Below are 23,375 nucleotides of genomic sequence, written 5' to 3' on the forward strand. Positions count from 1 at the left end.
ACCCCGACCGGAAGGCAGGGAATTCGGAATTCTCCTCGATCGCTGCCGAGCTGGAGATGATGGATGATGGCATTAGGGGAAGGATAAACAGCGCTGACCCTACGTGCGTGGGGGCCGCTCGCTGACCCAGCTGAGCGCAGATTTTGGCCGGGGGCTGCCGTGTGCTCCCCCCGCGGCTCCCGGGGGATGAGGATCACGTTCCCTCCCGCCTCGGGGGAGCAGGATCCGAGCGGGGAGCGGCCGCAGCCTCCCGCCCAAGCCGCGACCCCGGCCCTGACCCCGGCTGGACGCGGGGGCGTTGGGGCGACCCGGGGGGAATGGAGGGCTCCAAGATGGGGGGGCTCCAAGAAGGGGGGTCTCCAAGATGGGGGGGGGGGGTCCAAGATGGGGGGGGGGTCCAAGATGGGGGGGGCTCCAAGATGGGGGGGGCTCCAAGATGGAGGGGCTCCAAGAAGGGGGGTCTCCAAGAAGGGGGGTCTCCAAGATGGGGGGGGCTCCAAGATGGGGGGGGCTCCAAGATGGAGGGGCTCCAAGATGGGGGTCTCCAAGAGGGGGGGTCTCCAAGAGGGGGGGGCTCCAAGATGGGGGGTCTCCAAGATGGGGTCTCCAAGAGGGGGGGCTCCAAGATGGGGGTCTCCAAGAGGGGATCCCCCCTCATTCCTGGGATGTCGCCCCGGGACATCGCCCCTGCCGGGATGCCGGTACCGGGGAGGGGGGTGGGGGCTTCCACCCTGGACGGATTTTGGGTAAGATCTGATTGGCCCAGGCCGGGGCCGGCCGCCGCTGGGCCCCGCCCCTCGGGCTGCTCCCTGTCCCGCCCCGCGGGGCCGGGGTCGCCCCGTCCGCTCCGTCCGGCTCCGCTCGGCTCCTCCCGCTCGGCTTCTCCCGCTCGGGGCTCCCGTGGCCGCCGTGGGGATGCGGGCGGTGGCGGCGCTGCTGGCGGCGGTGCTGGCGCTGGGGGCGGCCCTGCCCCGCCCGGGGCTGCTCCCGCACGGCCCGGCCCGCGGCGATGCCCGGCTCCGGCCCGGGGACGACGAGAGCTCTCCGGGGCTGCTGCTCCGCCGCGCCCTGCGCCTCTACGGCCGCACCGCCCGCCGCCTCTACGTGAGTGCCGCTGGCCCCGCTGCCTTCCCTTCCCTGCCCTGCTTCCCCCCGGCCGCTCTTACTCCCTACCCTGCTTCCTCCTCTCCATCATCTCCCTCTGTCCCTCCATCTTCACTCTGTTCCATCTCTCCACCCTGTGTCCCTCTCTCCATCCAGCCCCGTCTGTCTCCGTCTTCCCACTCTGCTCCCCTCAATCTCTCCTTCCCTCTAGCTTTTCACCATTCCATCTTTCCATCTTTCCTCCTTCCTCCCCTGCCTTTACACCCCCTCCTCCCTCTCCTGCCCGCCCCTGTCCCTCCATGTGCACCTTCGCTGTCCCGCCGCACGTGTTTTCCCCGTCCGTCCGTCCGTCCATCCATCCATCCATCCATCCATCCATCCATCCATCCATCCATCCATCCATCCATCCATCCATTTCCCCCTTCCCGTGGTCTCCTGAGGAACAAGGGGGCTTTCTCCTCGGCTTTCTCCTCGGCTTTCTCGTCCGCAGCTGTTCCCCGGCTGCAGCTGGGATGGCCCCCGAGCCGCAGCTCCCTGGGGGATGCAGAAGCCCGAGGTCTTTGTTTTCTGCCCGGCCCGGATGGGGCCACGCGGCCTCGGGGCTCTCACTGAACCGAGCAGGGGGGGGACAGGGCAAGGGGACAGCAGTGGTGACACCTCTGCAGTGGTGGCACCTCTACAGTGGTGGCACCTCTGCAGCTCCTGAGCGTCCTGCACTGCTCTCCCCACAGGTGGCGACCAACGGGGTCATCTCCAGCCAGGATTTCCCCAGGGAGACCCAGTACGTGGATGACGATTTCCCCACGGACTTCCCCGTCATCGCCCCCTTCCTGGCCGACCTGGACACCTCTGGGGACAGAGGGAACATCTACTACCGGCAGGATGACTCCAGGGACGTGCTGGACCAGGCTCTGGGATACATCCAGGCCGGGTTTCCCCGCTCTGCTGCCACCTTCGTGCCCACCAATGCCTTCATTGCCACCTGGGAGGAGGTGGGCGCCTACCAGGAGCTCTCTCAGGACACCGAGCCCTCCACAAAGGTGAGGCCCAGGGGCTGAGCTTGGTTCCCATCCTACACATCATGGGAGGATGAGTTTCTCTTGTGTGGCACCCAAAATCCCTTGGGTGAGCACCAGGAGGAACGTGGAGCTTTCCCCCTCTGCTCAGAGCTCTGGCAGGGGTGGGGCTGTTGGCCAGAAGAGGTTTAGAGGTTGCCTTCATGGCTGGAGGTGCTTGAGCAAGGACATGGAGTGACAGAACAAGGGAGAATGGCTGCACATGGCTTGGATCAGATGTTAGGAAGAAAGTCCTGGCTGTGAGGGAAGGGACATCCTGGCACAGGGTACCCAGAGCAGCTGTGGCTGCCCCTGGGTCCCTGGAAGTGCCCAAGGCCAGGCTGGACAGGGCTTGGAGCACCTGGGACAGTGGAAGGTGTCCCTGCCATGGCAGGGGTGGGAATGAGATGAGTTTTAAGATCTCGGCCCAAACCATTCCACGATTCTGATTCTTTTCAGACAAAGCTTTCCAGTGCTGGTGGCTCTGGCTTTGCAGGGCAGAGGGTGGCTGGGGGCACCCTGGTTTAGGTCACCCATTGTGCTCCTGACCTTTACTGGTGGCTCGGGGTTGGCCCTTCCTCCTGCCCTGCGCTGACTGCGCTGCTGGTGAGCAACCAGCTCTGGAATTTCCACCGTGGGCTGATTTTGTGCCTGGAAAACAAGCTCAGAGGTGGTCTGCCAGCTCGGGGGGTGACCTGTGCTCTCCACCCACGGGGCTGATAAGGCTCCTGCGTGGGTGGACCTCCAGCACTGCCTGTCCCTGTCACATCAGGCTGATGACGTGCTGAGGAGGTGACAGCGACGCTCTGCCAGCTGCAGGGACTCTAACCAGCTGAAAAGGATGAGAAAAACTCTGGTGATGGACACCCAGAGCTGGGTGAGGGGTGATGGGCTCTCCCCCAAAGCCCAGAAGCAGCCACCAGGTCCCCAAGGGCCACCAGGAGCCATCCAGGGCCCTTCAGCAGTGCCTCGCTGAGAGGGAAGCCAAGCAAGGCAAGAAGCTGAGGTTTGGAAGGAGACAAGGCACATTTTTTCCTTTCATTTAAAAGTTGGGAAAACAGCTGAAGAGATGCCATCAGGGGCCTCACAGCGACCTCGTGGCCATCGAAAATGCAGCCTCCTTTTCTCTTCCCCATTGTGGTTTTTTTCCCCCTCTGAGAAGTTTTGGATCATGCTTTAAAATGAAACTGGTCTTGTTTGGAAACGAGGAGCTCCAGGGAAAGCTCCTGAAATGCAGCTTGTGCCTGTGCTTTGCTGAGCTCCCCCTTCGCCAAAACTGCTAAAAATCTCCCCAAACACCACTGTTTTTTTCCTTCTTTTTTTTTTTTCCTTTTCTTTTTTTCCCCTGACCAAATGTGGTGTTTATGGAAACGCTGCCCTCCTGCTGCTCAGAACCAGGACTGACTCCAAAACCTTTCCCCCTGCCCTGCAAAGTCACAGCTAGTCCCTTTTGAGCCCCAAAAAGTAGAAAACTGGGTTAAGATGGGGAGCAGAGGATCCCCAGACCCCTCTTTTCGGGGGTCCTGCCTGGGTGGGAGGTCTGGCAGTGCCGTGTCCCCTCCAACTCCTCGGGACATCCTCCTGGTCCCTGCAGTGACATTTTCCCGGGCTGCACAACGGGACAAGGCTGAGCCTGCTTCTCTAGGAGCAAAACTTGCCCTTTTGGGCTGGAATTTGCCCTTTGCAGCTCTTTGCTGGGGGCTTTCCCCCCCCCTCCTTCCCTTCACCCCACAGTGCCAGCGCATCGATGTCACCCGGCGTGTCCCCCCTGGCCACCCACCACCCCAGTCCTGCAGCTGCTGCTGCGATTTGGCTGCGTGGGGGAGGAATCCAGCCCCGGGGGGAGGGAGGGAGGGAAGGGGGAGTTATTCCACCCCCCTCCAGCTTTTTGGCCGCCTTTTCGGGGTCTCTGAATGCCCGAGTGTGTGACAGGCACAACAAGGCTCTTTATATCCCGCGGGGCCGCCGGGAAATCCAGCGATGCTCCGGGGGCCCTGCGCCCCAAAATCAGCGCGGGGGGAGCCCCCCAGCCTCCCTCCCTCTGCTCCAGGGGGTGAAACTGGGAATTCAATCACTTTTCCTTCGCTCGGGCGCCGTTCCCGGCGGGAAGGGCTGCTGCTCCCTGCTCGGAGCAGGAGCTCCGTGGGGTTGGGTTCTCGGTGGTTTTGGGAGACTGGGATGCTGGGTGGCTCAGCACGGTGGAGCAGGAGGAGCAGGAGCTGTCTGGGGTTGGTTTCTCTGTGGTTTTGGGAGATTGGGATGTTGGGTGGTTCAGCAGGGCTGTGCAGGAGGAACAGGAGCTGTTTGGGGTTGGTTTCTCGGTGCTTTTGGAACGGGTGGGATGCTGGGTGGCTCGGCAGGGCTTGGCTGGGCATGAGCAGCCCCAGCTCCTGCTCTTCCCCAGGAGTCTCTGCTTGATCATGGAATGGTTTGGGTTGGAAGGGCCTTAAAGAGCATCCAGTGCCACCCTGTGCTATGGAGCAGGAGCTCTGTGGGGTTGGTTTCTCGGTGTTTTTGGGACATTGGGATGCCGGGTGTCTCAGCAGGGCTGTGCAGGAGCAGCAGGAGCTTGGTGGGGTTGTTGTCTCAGTGGTTTTGGGGCCGGTGGGATGTCATGGGGTTGGTTTCTCAGTGGTTTTGGGGCCGGTGGGATGTCATGGGGTTGGTTTCTCGGTGGTTTTGGGGCTGGTGGGATATCATGGGGTTGGTTTCTCGGTGGTTTTGGGACACTGGGGTGCCGGGTGTCTTGGCGGGGCTGTGCTGGCTCTGGAGCTGCCCCGTCCAGGGGTGGTGGCCGCAGTGCCCCTGCCTGGCACAGCCCCAAGGCTCGCAGGGCTGGCAGGGCAGGCGGCCAGCCTGCCTATAGCGGGATGTATGGGAAGCTGGGATGTTTTTTCCGCAGGAAACCGAGCTAAAATTGTTCTCAGGGACGAGCGGGGGGTGTGGGTTTCCCTCTGGAGCAGGGGGTGTCGGTGGGAGGACAGGAGTGAGGGGCTCCCAGTGCAGGGGCTACATGGCCAGGGATGCTCCTGGGACAGCCTTGCACTGAGGGAGTGGCCTGGCTGTGCCATGGGCTCCTAGGAGGATGCTGAGCATCTTCCCAGGATGTGGCACTTGGGGTTTGGCTGGGCATGAGCAGCCCCAGCTCCTGCTCTTCCCCAGGAGGTCTCTGCTTGACCATGGAATGGTTTGGGTTGAAAGGGCCTTAAAGAACATCCAGTGCCACCCTGTGCTATGGGCAGGGACACCTTCCACCATCCCAGGTGGCTCCAAGCCCTGTCCAGCCTGGCCTTGGGCACTTCCAGGGATCCAGGGGCAGCCACAGCTGCTCTGGCAATTCCAGCCCAGCCAGGAATTCCCAATTCCCAATCTCCCATCCATCCCTGCCCTCTGGCACTGGGAGCCATTCCCTGGCTCCTGTCCCTCCATGCCTTGTCCCCAGTCCCTCTCCAGCTCTCCTGGAGCCCCTTCAGGCCCTGCCAGGGGCTCTGAGCTCTCCTGGAGCCTTCTCCTCTCCAGGGGAACATTCCCAGCTCTCCCAGCCTGGCGCCATGGAGGTGCTCTCTGTCTGAGAGCCCTTTTGGGGTGGTGGCATGCCCTGTGGTGTGTGTGGGGCCGCCTCTCACATCCCTGCTCCCCTTCCTTCACTCCTCTGCTGTGTTCCTGCCCCTCATTGCCATCCCTCTGCTCTCCCTTTGGCAGCTCAACACCTTCCAGGCAGTCATAGCCTACAACGATGAGGACACCTACACCATCTTCCTGTACCCCGAGGGTGGCCTCCAGTTCCTGGGGACACGACCCAAGGAGTCCTACAACGTCCAGCTGGAGCTGCCAGCCAGGGTGGGCTTCAGCTGGGGGGACAGCGATGACCCCAAGAGGGACGGGCTCTTCCACAGCCTGGCCAGCAGCGAGCAGGCTCTGAGGAGCCTGGAGAGGTGGGTGGAACCTGGGGGGCTGTGGCTGTGGGCTGGGGGAGCAGGGTCACCTTCCCCCAGGCCTGGAGCCTCTCAGAGCCTGGAAAAATTTGGGGAGTGACCTTGGGGTGCTGGGCTGCATCAGAGGCTCAGCCCCACATGCACAGGATCCGTACTGGGGTCCTGGAGGGGTGGTGCCACCTTTGGGGTGGCTTTTGCAGCATGGCTGTGGTGATGTTCGTGTGTGCTGTGTCCACAGGGAGAGCAACACGGGAATCCCTGGCGTGTGGGTTTTCCACGTGGGCAGCACGGAGCACGTGGAGCCAGGGGGTGGCCAGGGAGCTGCTCCTGCTGTGCCTCAGAGCCCCCCTGAGCACCCCAACCCTGGCACTGCCAGCCACCCCCACCCTGTCTCCAGCCACACAGCCATGGCCCAGCGTCCCAGCCACGGTGGCCCGGTGCTCCTGGGCTTTGTCCCCGGCAGGAGGGACACCCAGGAGCCCAGAGGGGACGGTGGCACCGGGCAGAGCTTCTCTGCCAACCCCTCCTCCTACAGCTCGGGCCAGCACGGCGTGGGCGTGGAGGAGGACGTGCATTTCAACCCCGATGGTAAGCGGGGACAGCCCAGCAGGGACAATGACCCAGTGGGGACAGTTACCCCTAAAAAAGGCCCCTGGCTGGAATTTCACCCCGTCCCAAGGGCTGGTGCAAGAGGAGGAGCTGCTCCTGCAAAGCTGCTGCCCTTGCAGCGCCTCCTCTCAGCCCCATCCTGCTGCCAAGGGGCTGCTGGAGCCACACAGCCCTGCCTGCCAGCATGCCAAGGGGAAGGAGGGAGGTCTGGAGCTTGGGATGGGGTGGGAAGCTCAGGGGACAGGTCCCAGAATTGGCCTTGCCACCCTCCCCGCCACCGGGCCAGCTGTGGAGCCGCCGTGGCACGTGCCCAGGGGAGCAGAGCCCTGTCCCCAGCCAACTGTCTCCCAAAAATACCGTCAGGAATTTGATCTCGTGCCCTCTGTCAGATCTGCCTGAAATCAGGCAGCAGGTTCCAAACCCTCCACCCCTCCTCTGCATCCCGGGTGACTCCCTTGGGAACCGCCCCTGCCAGCTGGCTCCTTCCCAGGCGCTGCTTTTGGTGCTGAGAAGGCAAAACACCCATGCCGTGTGAAGGGTGGCTTTGTCACCGTGTCCCCAAGCTTTTCCCCTTGTCCCCAGTGTTCACCTACAGCGCAGCCAGCAGGGAGACGTGTGCCCAGCACCACGGGCAGTGCTCCCCTCACGCCTTCTGCACCGACTACGCCGCCGGCTTTTGCTGCCACTGCCGGGCCTCCTTCTACGGGAACGGGCGGCAGTGCCTGCCCGAAGGTACGTGGGGCGGGCGGCGGGCGCGGGCAGCCCCTGTGCCCGGCTGCCCGCTGCCAGGGGTGCCCATCTCCCCACCCAGGCGCCGTGCATCGCCTCAACGGGAAGGTGAGCGGGAGCCTGAGGGTGGGACGGGCGTCCGTCCGCTTCCAGGACGTGGATCTGCACGCCTACATCGTGGGCAGCGACGGCAGAGCCTACACGGCCATCAGCGGCGTGCCCCAGCCTGCTGCCCGTGCCCTGCTGCCCCTGCTGCCCCTCGGGGGGCTCTTTGCATGGCTCTTCGCCCTGGAGGAGCCTGGCTCTGAGAATGGCTTCAGCATCACTGGTGAGAGGGGATTTGGGAGGTGCTGTCGCTCCGAGGGGTGTGGCTGCTGCAGGGTGGGTGGGGGATCCGGGGTTTGGGCGGCTCTGTGGTTTCTCCAGTCCCGCTCACCTCTTGCTGTCAGCCCTCCATGCTGGAGTAGCAGGGAAGGACGCTTTGGGGTTGTCCCTACAAATGGTGCCCATTCCCTTTTCCTGCCCAGGCGCTGAATTTACCCAGAGCCTGGAGGTGACATTTTACCCCGGTGGGGAGACGGTCCAGGTCACTCAGACAGCCGAGGGCTTGGGGCAGGACAATTATTTAAGCCTCAGGACACACATCCAGGGTGAGGTGCCATTCCTGCCAGAAAACGTCACTGTCCACATCACTCCCTACAAGGAGCTCTACTCCTACTCCAGCTCAGGTAAGACCTGTGCTCTCCTACCTTCAGTCCCCTTACCCACACACCCAAAAACATCCGAGCCACGTCCACGCTGACGCCATTTTCCCCACATCCCACGGGGTTCTCCGTGCCATCGGGCAGCCGTGACATCCTCAGGCCATCGGGAGTACGTGGTGGCCGCGGGCACTGCCAACCAGACCTTGTCCTACCGCCTGCGCCAGAACATCACCTTGGCAGGGTGCCCACACGTGCGGCCGCCGGCGCGGCAGCGGCTCTCGGTGGCGCGCGCCTTCGCCCTCTTCGACAGCCACGAGCACGTCCTGCGCTACGCCCTGGCCGCCCGCATCGGCCCCGCACCAGGTGAGCGCCAGCACCCACACCCGGGTGCCAATCCGCGTGCCAACCCAGGGTGCCAGCCCCCAGCGGGGTGCCGCTGTCTCCCAGTTCTGTGGTGTGCTGGCTTTGCCCAAAACCAGCCAAAAAGGAGGCGTTTTCTAAGCGGTTTGAGTGCAGTGCTGCTGGCACTGGGTGGCACGGCCACGGTTCCCTGCATGGGACAGTGGTGCTGCAGCACATCGGGTGTAAGTGGGGATGGTCGCTCCCTGTGTCTCCCAGATCTTTTATTCCCCCCAACATCCCTGTGTGCCCGTAAGAGTGTCGGGGGATTGCACGGTCGGGACAGATGGAGACGAGAGATTTCTGAAGCCAGGTCATGGAACTTGGGGTTTATTGCAAAGGGCCTGGGTGCAGGGCCCTGCTGGGAGCTGCCAGCCACAGCTCAGAGCAGGACTCAGAGAAGAGAGGGGTAGAGAGGATGAGGGGGTAAGAGAGTAAAAGAGGCAAGAGAGCCAAAGCATAAGAGAGTAAAAAAGGTAAGAGAGTAAAAGGCAAGAGCTAAGAGAGCGAAGTTCCCGTTACAATACAATAAATCATCTTCTGTGTTGAATATTCCGATTCTCACTAACCAATCTAGTACAATATACAAATCCTATAGCATTTCCATACAGCCTATAAGAATCACTACATCACCATACTGTGCTACATTTTAAACCCTAAAAACTCCTCTTTGGACCCCTTCTGCCAAGCTAGCAGGGTCTGCTCTGTCCCTTGGGCCTGTCTGCAAGCAGAGGGTGTTGTTTCATCAAAAGGGGATTACCTTCAGCCAGCCACACCATTGTTTTCCAATTGTTCAGTAACTAAGGGATCTCAAAGCTTGCATTCATTTCAATCTCGCTTATAGATTCTATATTCTCAAAATCTTTTGCCAGACAATCATATATTTATAAGGCTTTCCTGTTTCACCTTCCCCAACATGTGCCCACAGATGACGCTGAGAATCCCCGGGTGAGCCCGTGCCACGATGGCAGCCACACGTGCGAGGCCCCGGTGCGTTGCCAGCCCGGCGTGGGCACCGAGTACACGTGCGAGTGCATGGCCGGGTACCGCGGAGACGGACGGGGCTGCCGAGGTCAGCAGGGCTGGGGGGGAGCTGGGGGGCAGCTCTGGTGCCCACAGAGCCACAGGTCCCTGGGGAAGCGCTCCAGGAGCAGACAAAAAAGAGGAAGGAAAAAAAGGAGATACAGGAAAAAAGCAAAAGCAGTCGAAAAATAATTCCCATGTTTCATAAATCCATTTGTTGTTTTCCTATCACTCCAAGCTTTGCATTGCAAATTTATCTTCCAATTTTACAGTCCCTTTCCACAAGGAGCTGCCCAGTGCCAGTGAGTTGCACTGCACAGTGATGCTGGCAATGAATTCGAGGATCCTGCCTTCCAATAAGGAACAGGTTTCCCTCTCCTAAAATCCCAGGTTAAGTGACTAATCTGATCACTTAATTTCAGGAGAAGGAAACCAAGTTTTAAACCACAAATACTTGAGAACACTGGTGTGCCTTGAACAAACGCTTCTTTGTCACAACTATACACCAAAAGCGATCTTGTTCTTTTTTCCCTCCTATTTTGAGCTGATTAGAAAGTTAATTCCATAGTTGATTAAGTTTGGTGACAGACGTGGGATGGGCAGCATGGGGCAGGATATTCCCTGTCACACCACCAGCAGCCAGACCATGAGAACGGGGGTGTCCCACCACCATTGGGGTGCCCAGTGTCTCCTCCTTTCCCCAGATGTGGACGAGTGCAGCGAGGGCCTGAGCCAGTGCGGGCCCTTCTCCGTGTGCCTGAACGTGCCGGGCAGTTACCGCTGTGAGTGCCGCGGGGGGTACCAGCCAGCAGGGGACGGGCAGGCATGTGTGCGTAAGTGCTGACCCCACCCGAGGTGTCCCCCACTCCTGTGCCCTACGGACGTGCCCTGAGCACCCCTCCCCTGTCCCCACAGCGCTGGCACCACCGAGCGACCCCTGCGAGGCCGGGCGGCACCGCTGTGCTCCGGGGGACCGGGCGCGGTGCCTGTCCCGCGGCGACGGCCATGCCATCTGCGAGTGCCTCCCCGGCTACACCGGCGATGGCATCCACTGCTCGGGTAAGGCAGGCATGGGAGGGACCCCACACTCGGCTGTCAGGGTGTCCCTGTCCCTGCTGATCCCATTTTCCCCTGCACAGACGTGGATGAGTGTGCTGAAAGCCCGTGTCACCCGGCCGCCGTCTGCTACAACAGCCCCGGCTCCTTCTCCTGCCGCTGCCGGCCCGGCTACGCGGGCGACGGCTTCCAGTGCACGATTGGTGAGGTGCCCGCTCAGCCCCATGCCCTCCCTGCCTGGCACAGCTTCCCCACTCAGCCCCGTGCCCTCCCTGCCTGGCACAGCTTCCCCACTCAGCCCCGTGCCCTCCCTGCCTGGCACAGCTTCCCCACTCAGCCCCGTGCCCTCCCTGCCTGGCACAGCTTCCCCAGCCCCATTCCCCACTCAGCCCCGTGCCCTCCCTGCCTGGCACAGCTTCCCCAGCCCCATTCCCCACTCAGCCCCATGCCCTCCCTGCCAGGCACAGCTTCCCCAGCCCCATTCCCCACTCAGCCCCGTGCCCTCCCTGCCTGCCACAGCTTCCCCACTCAGCCCAGTGCCCTCTCTGCCTGGCACAGCTTCCCCAGCCCCATTCCCCATTCCCCACTCAGTCCCATGCCCTCTCTGCCTGGCACAGCTTCCCCCGCCCCATTCCCCACTCAGCCCAGTGCCCTCTCTGCCTGGCACAGCTTCCCCAGCCCCATTCCCCACTCAGCCCCGTGCCCTCTCTGCCTGGCACAGCTTCCCCAGCCTCACTGTCCCCTTTTCTGGCTTTCCAGCAGTGGAGGGGAACCCGCAGCGCCTCACGCCCTGCCAGCACGAGCGGATGTACCCGCGGGAGGTGCCACCCCTGGGCGATGGCCACGTGCCCCAGTGTGATGAGCAGGGCCGGTACCGGCCCCTGCAGTGCCACGGCAGCTCTGGGCACTGCTGGTGTGTGGATGCTGCAGGGCAGGAGATCGCCGGCACCCGGACAGCGCCGGGCACCACCCCACCACGCTGCGGGAGCCCAGGTCAGTGACACCCTCTGGGGTTGGGTCCTTGGGTATCTGGGTGGTGTCCCAATGGCTTCCCACTTTGGCCCAGCTGCCAGCAGTGTGGGGACAATGAGGCCACAGTGAGGTGTGGGGAGCCATAAACTAAACAACTATAAATTTTAACTTGAGAAGTTTGAGGAACTTGAGGGAGAATTTCCCAATGCTGAGAGTGGCAGAGCCCTGGAAGAGCTGCCCAGGGAAAGTGTGGAGTCTCCCTCTCTGGAGATATTCCAAACCCACCTGGACACATTCCTGTGTCACCTCCTCCAGGTGACCCTGCCTTGGCAGGGAGGTTGGACTGGAGGATCTCCAGAGGTCCCTTCTAACCCTAAGGACTCTGTGACTCTGTGACCCTCTGTCCAACCACCCTTCTGGGGCTCCGCTGTGGGCAGGGTGCTGTCAAGTGGGTGCATTGAGGGGCTCCTGGGTGTTTAGGGTGCCCTGGCCTACTGGGTTACAGTGGCTGTGGCCATTGGGCCACCTCCTGTGTCAACTCATGTGGGGTGTCAAGGGGGCTGGAGTGGAGCAGCCCCAGCCCAAGGGGTACAGGTGATAAGTGATGCCAAGGTGCCAAGTGGCTCCAGAGGAGCTGGTGGCACCCCCTGAGCCCAGGCTGGGGGCGTTTGCTGCCAGCAGAGTCCATCCAGCAGCTGACGCCCTGCGAGCACGCGCGGATGTACCCGCGGGAGGTGCCACCAGGGCCGTCCCCCGTGGGCGATGGCCACGTGCCCCAATGTGACGAGCAGGGCCAGTACCGGCCCCTGCAGTGCCACAGCAGCTCCGGGCACTGCTGGTGCGTGGATGCCGCCGGGCAGGAGATCGCCGGCACCCGGACAGCGCCGGGCACCACCCCACCACGCTGCGGGAGCCCAGGTCAGTGATGCCCAGGGGGTGAGAGGGGGACACGGGGCTCTGCAAAGCCCTGAGTCCCCCCAGTAGCATGGTGACTGTCGCCGTCCCTTTGCAGAGCCCACGGAGAGGCCCCCCAGCATGTGCGAGCGCTGGCGGCAGAGCCTGCTGGAGCACTACGGGGGCAGCCCCCGCGGGGACCAGTACGTGCCACAGTGTGACCCCAGCGGGGACTTCACCCCGCTGCAGTGCCACGGCGACAGCGGCTACTGCTGGTGCGTGGAGCAGAGCGGCAGGGAGATCCCGGGGACGCGCTCCGAGCCCGGCACCACCCCGCCCTGTAAGCGCCCCAAAGCCACCCTGGGCACCCGCAGCTCGCGGCGTGGAGCCAAGGGGGTGACACTGCCTGAGCCATCTGTGTGCCCTCTGACCTGCCAGGTCTGCCCAGCGTGGCCCCACCCAGCGTCCGGCCCGAGCCCCGGCCCGACGTGTCCCCACCAGCCTCGGGGACATTCCTGCTCTACGCCCAGGGCCAGCAGATCGGATACCTGCCCCTGAACGGCACCCGGCTGCACAAGGAGGCGGCCAAGACCCTGCTCTCCCTGCATGTACGGTACCCTTGGGGTGGGCAGGAGGTGCAGCAGCACCCAGCGGGGTTGGGACAGGCTGAGGCTGCCACTCGGTGGTTTCACCTCTCTCTGAAGTGCTTGTCAGGGTTTGAGGGGTCACCTCTTGGGGACATTGGCTGTGCCGGATGCCTTGGTGGCACTTTGGACAAGTGACAGGATGAGGGGGCTTGGCTTCCCAATAATGGGGGATATTGGGATGAAAATACTGACTGAGGGGTGGGGAGGCCCTGGCAGAGGGTGCCCAGAGAAACTGTGGCTGTCCCAACTCCTGGAAGTGTCCAAGACCTGGTTGGAGCAGCCTGGAATAGTGGAAGGTGTCCCTGCCCATGGCAGGGGTGGAACTGAATGCTCTTTAAGGTCCCTTCTAACCCAAGCCATTCTGGGATTCTATGGATTCTATTTTCACCTCCCTCCAGCCATCCCCAGCAGAGAGAGAGGTCTCAGACAGGTCCCAGACCTGAGGCTGCTCACAAAGGTGCTCCCAGAGCTCCCCAGGGTTGGTCTCAGCCCAGACTTCCAGCTGCAGGGCTGGCCTTTTGTCCTTCCTTGGACTCCCCTTGGAGCGTGGCCATGTGCCTCTCCAGCCAGGCCAGACCAAGGCAGAGGAACGCTGAAATCTGGGCCAGGACCCTCCCTGCACCCTGGGGAAGTGAAGGACCTTGCCAAGTATTCCCTCTTGCCAAGTATTCCCTCTCCCCATCCTGAAGGTCATTCCCCAGGCTGGCTTTGCTCTTGGAGCACCCTCTCCTTCAGGCAAAGAGTTCAAATCCATCTGGCTGTGGGTGTGAGCTTGCACCAGCTAGCCTAAAATCCTCTGCTGAGGGATTCAGCTGGGAGGGTGCAGTGGGAACAAAGCAGAGTTTTGCTGGGGAAATGGGATTTGAGTGTCATTCCCACTTTCAGCATGTCCCAGGCAGCTCTCAGTGCCATCTGATGGGCTGAGGTTTCTTCCTGAGCCTCCTGGCAGGATCTCACCCCGTTTTTCCATGCTCTCCTGACCCTGGCAGGGCTCCATCGTGGTGGGCATTGACTATGACTGCCGGGAGAGGATGATCTACTGGACTGACGTGGCCGGCCGGAGCATCAGCCGGGCGGGGCTGGAGCCAGGCTCTGAGCCAGAGACCATCATCAGCTCAGGTGGGCTCCTGTCCCCAGGGTTTATTAAAAAATGTGGATATTGATCTAGGACTGATATCCAACTGTGAGGGACAAAACCTCTCTAACAGTTTAACGTTAGAAAGTGTGTGTTTATTGTGGGATAGCTCCCAAATACACACCACAATTTACAGGTGATTCCAGAGCCCTTTTATCTGTACAAGTATTGAGTACCCAAAATACAAATGCATATTCATAACTTTGGTACATCCCATTCCCAATATGGATATTCATCTAGTACCGAAATCCAAAAACTCTTTAAGAGTTTAGAGTTAGAAAGTGAATGTTTATTGTGGGATAGCTCCCAAATACACACCACAATTTACAGGTGATTCCAGAGCCCTTTTATCTGTACAAGGATTGAATACCCAAAATACAAATGCATATTCCTAACTTTGGTACATCCTATTCCCATTATGGGTATTGATCTAGTACCGATATCCAACTGTGAAGGACAAAAACTCTCTCACAGTTTAAAGTTAGAAAGTGTGTGTTTTTTGTGGGATAGCTCCCAAATACACACCACAATTTACAGCTGATCACAGAGCCCTTTTATCTATAAGTATATAAGAGTATATAAGAGTATCTATAAGTATATAAGAGTATTGAATACCCAAAATACAAATCCATATTCATAACTTTGGTACATCCCACTCCCTGCCCCGTATGGTAATTAGTTCAAAAGCCATTAAGCATGGTAATTAGTTCAAAAGCCATTAAGCATGCTCAGTTTGTTCCTTGAAGTGGGTCCATGGTCCCTTTCATGGGGAGGGGTCCCAAAAAGAGGAAGTAAATGAAGTCTTCCTCGTTCTGACCTTGCTGCCTTTTCAGTGCAGATCTGACAAATGAACCCTTGGTAGAACTCCCATTCCCATCTTCAATTGGGTTCAGAACAGAGGAGGCCACAATTGTCTTATGTTCCTAAAAGCCATTTATCAGTTTCTATATTCTTCATTATAAACCCAGCTCACCAAACATTGTGTTGACAAGCAATCAATTATTAGTTAACTGCTAACTCTTAACTTCATCAAGGCCTTGTATTTACTTTATTTTAATTAACTCTAATAAAGCTTATCTCTAACTAAAATCTTAGCTCCTCTAAAATCTCTAAATTCCTTTAAGTTTATGTCTCACCCAGTGTCACCTGCTCAGAGCCACATCTGCTCTTCCCATCCCAGCTCCTGGCTCCTCCCATTGATCCCTTTTTGGGCTACCTAAAAACAGAGGCCAGACAAAATTAAGGCCATAAAAAGCAGTTATATTTATATTTGTTGAAGGGCCTTCAGATACATTTTGGGCAGACAAAGCCCACCCAGGGCTGCACCCAAAAATTGACAGTTTTGACACTTTTATAAGTTTCGTCCATTTGCATATTGGGGGTTAATCTTTAAATTACAGCTTCAGGTAACAAAGTCATTTATAGGAATGTGCCCTCTGTTGACAGAGTGACAAAACCTTAAAAAGGAAATAAGCCCAGAAGTTTCTCTCCTCAATGAGGTGAAAAGAAACCTCATAGGACCTTGGCGACTTCACCTCAAATTTAAGGATGGCTAATGGGACAGAAGCCAAAAAGTCCAGCCTGGGCAATTTACTAGAAAAGAAGAGAACAAAGAAACCAATCACTTCTGTGAGGTGTCTTACCAGGGGCAAGGATCTTTTGCACCTGGCTTGGTTTTTCTCTGCAAAGAGCTTTGTTATTTTGCCTTTTATTGAAACTTTTCTGTTTCCAACACTGCAACAGAAGCCATCCTGCTGATTTTATGCCTTCTAAGGTAGCTGAGCTATCTTGGGTGTGAAATAGATCTCCAAGAGCTTATGAGACCTGGCTTGAGGAGACCCATATTTCATGATTTACCCCAAGTGTTGAATTTGTGGGAATCCCTGACATGGGAAGAGATGAGAATCTTGACTCCATGTTTCAGAAGGCTGATTTATTATTTTATGATATATATTATATTAAAATAAAATGATATATTAAAACTTAAAACTATACTAAAGGAATAGAAGAAAAAATTTAATCAGAAGGCTATCAAGGAATAGAAAGGAATGATCATAAAATGATCATAAGACTGACCAGAGAGTCTGAGACAGCTGGACTTTGGCCATTAATTAAAAACAACCACATGAGACCAATCACAGGTGCACCTGTTGCATTCCACAGCAGCAGATAATTATTGTTCACATTTCGTTTCTGAGGCCTCTCAGCTTCTCAGGAGAAAAGATCCTAACGAAAGGATTTTTCATAAAATATGTCCATGACACCCAAGTTTGCTCCCTTCCCAGCTCCCTTTTGTTTAAATTTCTCGAGGCCTGAGTCAGTGAGGTGTCCTTGAGGAATTGTTGTATCTGACCAAGATGGGAAAGCAGCAGCTCATACTGTACGTGCAGTTTAGAGTTTATATGTCGTTTATACACCAAAGAATTACAGGATTACAAGTATGTTGCAGACATCTTTTATGAAAAATCCTTTCCTTAGGATTTTTCCTCCTGAGAAGCTGAGAGGCCTCAGGGACAAAATGTAAACATTGATTATCTGCTGCTGTGGAATGCAACAGGTGGGTCTGTGATTGGCCCATGTTAGTTGTTTCTAATTAATGGCCAATCACAGCCCAGCTGGCTCAGACAGAGAGCCCGAGACAGAGCCTTTGTTATCATTCTTTCCTATTCTATTCTTAGCCAGCCTTCTGAGGAAATCCTTTCTTCTATTCTTTTAGTATAGTTTTAATGTAATATATATCATAAAATAATAAATCAAGCCTTCTGAAACATGGAGTCAAATCCTCATCTCTTCCCTCAGCCTGAGACCCCTGTGAACACCAGCACACAAGTATATGAAAAATTTAAAACCTAAAACCTTAAGGCATCACCATCCTCCACCTTTGGGCTGGCAATGCCTGAGGGCTCCCGGAGCAGCGTTTCCCCACCCTGAGCGTTTCCCCACCATCTCCCAGCAGGGCTGATCAGCCCCGAGGGCCTGGCCGTGGACCACCTGCGCCGGGCCGTGTTCTGGACGGACAGCGGGCTGGACAGGATCGAGCGGGCACGGCTGGACGGCTCCGAGCGCCGCGTGCTCTTTGACAGCGACCTCGTCAACCCCCGCGCCATCGCCGTGGACCCCGTCCGAGGGTGAGCACCACAAATCCCCCACAGGCAGCTTGGGATTTGTCTTGGGTTTCAAAAGCCAGGTGTTTGCTAAGGAAGGCAGGAGAGTCCCCTGAAATGGAAAATGTAAAACCCCCCCTGTGATGGTGTTCACAGGGATCTTAGGATGAGGGAAGAGACGAGGATCTGACTCCATGTTTCAGAAGGCTTGATTTATTATTTTATGATATATATTGTATCAAAACTATACTAAAAGAATAGAAGAAAGGATTTCATCAGAAAGCTAGCAAGGAATAGAAAAAGAAAGAATGATAACAAAAGCTTGTGTCTCGGACAGAGAGTCCGAGCCAGCTGGGCTGTGATTGGCCATTAATTAGAAACAATCACATGGACCAATCCCAGATGCCCCTGTTGCATTCCACAGCAGCAGATAACCATTGGTTACATTTTGTTCCTGAGGCCTCTCAGCTTCTGAGGAGGAAAAATTCTAAGGAAAGGATTTTTCAGAAAATATAATGGCTACACCCCCTCCCTCTGAATTATAATATAAATTTTAAATTAAGGGGCTCTCAGGCAAAAAATATGGGAGCAGGGAATAACAATTCTTTAATAGGGAAGAAAATAAAAAGATAAGCAATGCAGTGAACGAAACCAACAGTGCCAGAGTCAGAACCCAGCCTGACACCCTGTGGGTCAGGGTGCTGGCAGCAGCCCCATTGGAATTGTGGCTCAGCCCTCCTGCAGTGCCAGGGGTGGCTCTGCTGGAGCAGGGATCCTGGAGAAGGGCGGAGTCTTCCTCTGCAGATCCAGGGGAAGAGGGAAATCCTCTGGAAATTCCAGTGCAGAAGCCGTGCTGGTGTTCCAGAATCTCCAGATTATATCCAGGTAGGAATGCTTGGCTCCTCCCTCTGGGCTCACATCTCCCAATGGGATGCTGTAGTTCTTATCAGCCATGCAGGGACATTCCATGGCTGTTATCAGCAGGTGTCTCCCTGTGATGGTGTTCACAGGGGTCTCAGGATGAGGGAAGAGATGAGAATCTTGACTCCATGTTTCAGAAGGCTGATTTATTATTTTATGATATATAATATATTAAAAGAAAATGATATATTAAAACTGTACTAAAAGAATAGAAGAAAGGATTTCATCAGAAGGCTAGCAAGGAATAGAAAGGAATGATAATAAAATCTTGTGACTGACTAGAGAGTTTGAGACAGCTGGACTTTGATTGGCCATTAATTAAAAACAACTACATGAGACCAATCAAAAATGCACTTGTTACATTTTACAGCAGCAGATAATTACTGTTCACATTTAGTTTCTAAAGTCTCTCAGCTTCTCAAGAGAATAATCTTAGCAAAAAGATTTTTAATAAAATATGTCCGTGACATCTCCCCAGTTGTGGAAGAGATAAGGAAAACTGCCCACTGAACAGAAGACAACTGCCATACAGATGGCAAATATACAATTTGCTTGACAATCCAGGACAAAGGTGCAGAACTTGGCCATGCCAAGGCTCCTGTGGACACCCTGGGGGGACATTCCCTGGTTTTGGGGGACACAAGAAGTGATGTGACCTCCAGCTGGGATTTGGGGTATCCCCAGCTGGCTGTGGCTGCTCCGGTAGCACAGCCTTGTTCAGTCTGCTGGGCTCCCAGGCAGTTCCCAACCTCAGCAAGCTCAGCTCTTAGGTGATATCAGCTCTTTGTGATTATCAGTTGATTTTGATTTCAGCTCTTTGGCTTGCTAAGAGCCTTTGGCAGATGCAGGGAGAGAGAGGAGAAGGCTGTGTGAGGTTCCACAGCGATGTCTTTATTTGCAGCCTCTGTGAAAGTCTCAGGGACAGCTCCTCTGCCAAGCTGGGCAAAAGTAGCTCTTTATGTAGGGTACAAGAGTTTTAGGAATTGTCCAATAGTAAGGGTCGAGGAGAAAGTGACCTATAATCTTACAGAGAGATGAGCAAGGGTCTGAAAGCAGAAAAAGGGGCTTCTTAGGCCCAGCCATCATGACTCGGCATCTCCTGTCTTGGGCTGCTGAACGCCATGGAGGCCTTGCAGGCCCTGTGCCTGCTACACTGAAGCTTCCCTCAAAAAGCTGTTAGACCCCATTGGTTCCTTCCCCCGTTCCTACATCTGTTCCTCTGTCCCTGAGCTGCTCCTCCTGTGGGGATACCAGTTGTGGGTTTTTCTGGGTCTGGATTGAAGGCACTTGAGACAGTAATTTGTGTTCAGACTCAGGTGTTTATTATTTCTTATCAGTTAAACAGTCTCACTGCTGTGAGTTTGGCAGATTTTCATTAGAAGGCACAAAATGGCCAACAATCTCTTGGTACAAGGTCTTTTAAGACTAAACTATCCAATTAAGAGCTGACACCTGGATTATTTTCCCTTTTAACCCAATAACTGATCCCAAAGGGCTGCAATGGGGACTTTTCTGCCCAATTACAAAATGCCACCCAAACCCATGAAGATGGAGGAAGAAGCAGCATGAAGAAGACACCCAGGATGACACCCTGTGCCCTCCATCTTGCTTCCATCCACAACACACTAAAAATCCCAAAACCTCAATTTCTCACCCAGTGACACACCCACACTGCTCTCCATAATCTATTTCACACTTTTGTGGGTTCCAGTCTATCTTGAAGTCTGGGAAACTTTCTCCATGAATGAGGGTCAAAGTCAGAGCTGCCCTGGGGGTCAGGGCACCCCAGAACAGACAGAGAAATATTCCCAGTGCCCTGGGTTTGCATATCCTCCCTACTCCCTGACTGGCCCTCATCTTTGTACTGCCCTGAGAGCAGGGTCACCCCCCAGGCCCCTGGGCAGAGAGAAGCTCAGACTCTCCATGTGTGGTTGCTGGGGCAGGATCATCTCACCACGGGGCTGAATTAAACATCTGTGGATGTTATGCAAAATTCCTTTTTGCTTCCTTACCCCGGACTACACTAGCAGCACTTCAGCCTGCTACAGGCCCCGTCCTGACCTTGTCCTGCAGGAGGGATTGGCTCTGCTCCCCAGCCCCTCTTTTTATTGAATTATTCGAGATCTGGCTAAAACTGCTGTTTCAGTATCAGGATGTAGATTATTTTGAAGAGCTGTGCCTCCAGGGTGCTGTTGGGATACAAAATGTGCTGCTTCTCAGACTCGCCCTCGTTGAGGAGCCGCGGTTCGGGTCGTAAACATGTCTGATATCGTTCTGCTTTGTTTGGAGAGGTTTTTTTCCTAATCAAATAAAGATGGTTCAGGCACTGATAAGGGAAAAACCAGGCCTTGCTCCTGGCAAGAACCAGGATAATCTCCCACCACTCCTTACTGTTGTGCCCTGTTTGTGCATTATTTCCCAAGCAACCTTTACTGGACGGACTGGAATCGCGAAGCTCCCAAAATCGAAACTTCCACTGTCAATGGAGCCAACAGGAGGGTTCTGGTGCACACAGACATTGGTTTGCCCAATGGCCTGACTTTTGACCCCTTCTCCAAGCTGCTGTGCTGGGCAGATGCAGGTAATGTCCCCAAGGATAGATCAGAGAAGGTCACAGTGAGCCTCAGGGGAAAATCCTGAGTGTCTTCAGCCCAGTGCTACCTGTGAGCTCCAGTGTTGTGCCTGTCGAGGTTTAAACTGGATTTTAAGAAATATTTCTTCATGGAAAATGTTGTTGCTCAGAGCAGTGGTGAGTCCTTGGCCCTGGAAGGATTTAAAAGCCATGTGGATGTGGCACGTGGGGACAGGGAGCAGTGGTGGCCTTGGCAGTGCTGGGAATAGCTGGACTTGGTCTTAGGGAGTTTTTCCAACCCTGAATTTTATGATTCTACATCTTCAGGCTGAAAAGCTGTTTCCAAATGTAATCAGTCAGGAAAGGCTCTTCCCCCAGGGGGTGCTGGGCACTGCCCAGGCTCCCCAGGGAATGGGCACAGCCCCGAGGCTGCCAGAGCTCCAGGAGCTGCCAGGGATGCCCAGGGTGGGAGTGCTGGGGTGTCCTGTGATTCTCGTGAAATACAAAGAACATATTTGGTGTGGCATTTCCAGTGGGATGGGGAATATTTTGTGTTGGAACAGGTACCAAGCACCTGGAATGCACATTCCCAGACGGCACCGGCCGGCGCCTCATCCAGAGCAACCTCAACTACCCCTTCAGCATCGTCAGCTACGCCAACCACTTCTACCACACGGACTGGAGACGGTGAGCAGGGAAAATCCCACCCCCTGCACGCCTGGGGATGCTCAGCTCCCCTCCCTGAGAGGAATTCCAGCCTGCTCCCAAATCCTGGAGCCTCCCCAGAGCTCTCCTGAGTCTCTGAGCGTGGCTTCAGCAGCACCTGCTTGTAAATCTCAGCACGGAGGAGTTGTTTAGACACAAGCCCAGCTCCCTGGGAGGGACAGAAACAGTGGTTTGGGGTTTTTTTTTTTAAACTGAAACTTGGCTGAAGTCTCTGGATGTAGATTAGGTCCAAGGAAAGATCCTGTCCTCAGCCGTTCCCTTCAGCAGCTGGAACTTGCCTCTCTTCCCACTCCAGCTGGAAGCTGTCACAGCTCCCATCCAATCTGAGGTTACAACAAACACTTAAGGGCTTGCCACGCTTGGAGGAGACTCTCAGGGAGATAATCTCTCCTTGGAAGGCTCTTTTCTGTGGCTGCATCACCACAGAGAAATGCACTGACTGAGCTGGAGGAGGATTTTACGGGGCAAATTTCTTTCCACTTGTCCTGCAGGTGTTCAGAGCAAGCTTTTCAGCTGTCTGTTCTTAAACACACATCAATAGGGGAAAAAAACCCCAAGTTTCATAGGTGAATAAAACACTTCTTCCCCTTTTTTTCACCAGGGATGGGGTGATAGCTGTAAATAAAGAAACAGGCTCCTTCACTGATGAGTATCTCCCAGAGCAGCGATCCCACCTCTATGGAATCACAGCAGTTTATCCCTACTGCCCTGGAGGTAAAAACCCACCCCAACCCCATCCCCTTGTGAATTCTGATGGCTGCTGGGGGCCTGAAAAATTTCCACTTCACACTAAAAAAATCTCCATTTCTCCCCACAGCCAGGAAATAGTGACTCCATTTTCAAGGAAACAAGGATCTTTGCACCCAGAGGGATTCCAGACCCAGAGAACTGTTGCTGCATACAAGGGGGGAGAAGTCCCTCACCAAGGCCAATGAAGTGCCCTGCTTTCCTGCAAAAGATTTTCAAGTATTTTTTATAGTTATACCTCAAGACTTTACTACTGTATTTTTTTACCAAATGGAAAATGTGGAGATATCACCAAAAAAAAAATCCTGGGAAGCTCAAGCCATGACTCGAACTCTTGCTCATGCAAGATTTAAAATGTAGCTTTTTTTTTACTACAATGTTTTATTTTATTTTATTGGAAGAAGAATGGATTCATTTTTCATAGTTTTGACAATCTGACCAAGAGGTCCTTTTATCCAAAAATAAGAAATTAAGTGCCTATGGGAAGCTGTGGATGCAGTAAATTACTGGGTCTAATTAACAAACAGCCCTGAAGACAGAGAATTGTGTGTGCTCCAAAATCCTGCAGAACAGGGATGGGATGTGGCAAAGGCATTGAAGATTTTCCAGAGGATGATTCTGTGTTTTCACCACTGCCTCCATGCATGTCTTTTAGTATTTATATTAGAAGAATATGCTAGAATTGATCTGTTCATGCTTGTTGGGTCTTCCAAGTGCCTTCCTAGACCTACCCAGTGTAGACCAATACATGTTCAGAAATACCAGTTACGTTGTAATGCTTCACTTTTTCTAAGTTACTTCAATAATTGAATAAAAAAGGTTGGTTTTAAGTTGCCCTTTGGATTCAGTTTTTCCCTATTTCAGTTGTAGGGGAATATTTCAGTGTGGGGAAGCAGCAAGCAAGCCAGGAGCAAGCTGTTCCTAGGGCAAGACCTCAGGAAAAGAAGATTTTATGTAACATTCCCCTCCACACAAAGCCAAACGCAATGAAAAAGAGACACACACACACACACACACATACACACAAAAAGTCCTATTTGCCA

General features: G+C 55.4%; 1 protein-coding gene across 1 annotated transcript; it reads left to right on the forward strand.

Moving 5' to 3' along the window:
* The first annotated feature begins 915 nt into the window (after positions 1 to 915).
* NID2 (nidogen 2) lies at positions 916 to 23,165 on the forward strand. Its single transcript, XM_066552581.1, has 22 exons — positions 916 to 1,104; positions 1,836 to 2,144; positions 5,862 to 6,094; positions 6,333 to 6,682; positions 7,286 to 7,435; positions 7,515 to 7,760; positions 7,960 to 8,160; positions 8,281 to 8,499; positions 9,464 to 9,607; positions 10,263 to 10,391; positions 10,474 to 10,617; positions 10,698 to 10,817; positions 11,374 to 11,607; positions 12,268 to 12,504; positions 12,599 to 12,820; positions 12,919 to 13,088; positions 14,117 to 14,246; positions 17,219 to 17,390; positions 20,711 to 20,868; positions 21,423 to 21,546; positions 22,187 to 22,299; positions 22,403 to 23,165. The coding sequence occupies exons 1-22, from the start codon at positions 916 to 918 to the stop codon at positions 22,411 to 22,413; spliced, it is 4,005 nt and encodes a 1,334-aa protein (XP_066408678.1). The 3' UTR covers positions 22,414 to 23,165.
* Positions 23,166 to 23,375: the final 210 nt, after the last annotated feature.

This window comes from Molothrus aeneus, chromosome 6 (assembly GCF_037042795.1).
Source record: "Molothrus aeneus isolate 106 chromosome 6, BPBGC_Maene_1.0, whole genome shotgun sequence".
In the NCBI taxonomy this organism is placed as follows: Eukaryota; Metazoa; Chordata; class Aves; order Passeriformes; family Icteridae; genus Molothrus; species Molothrus aeneus.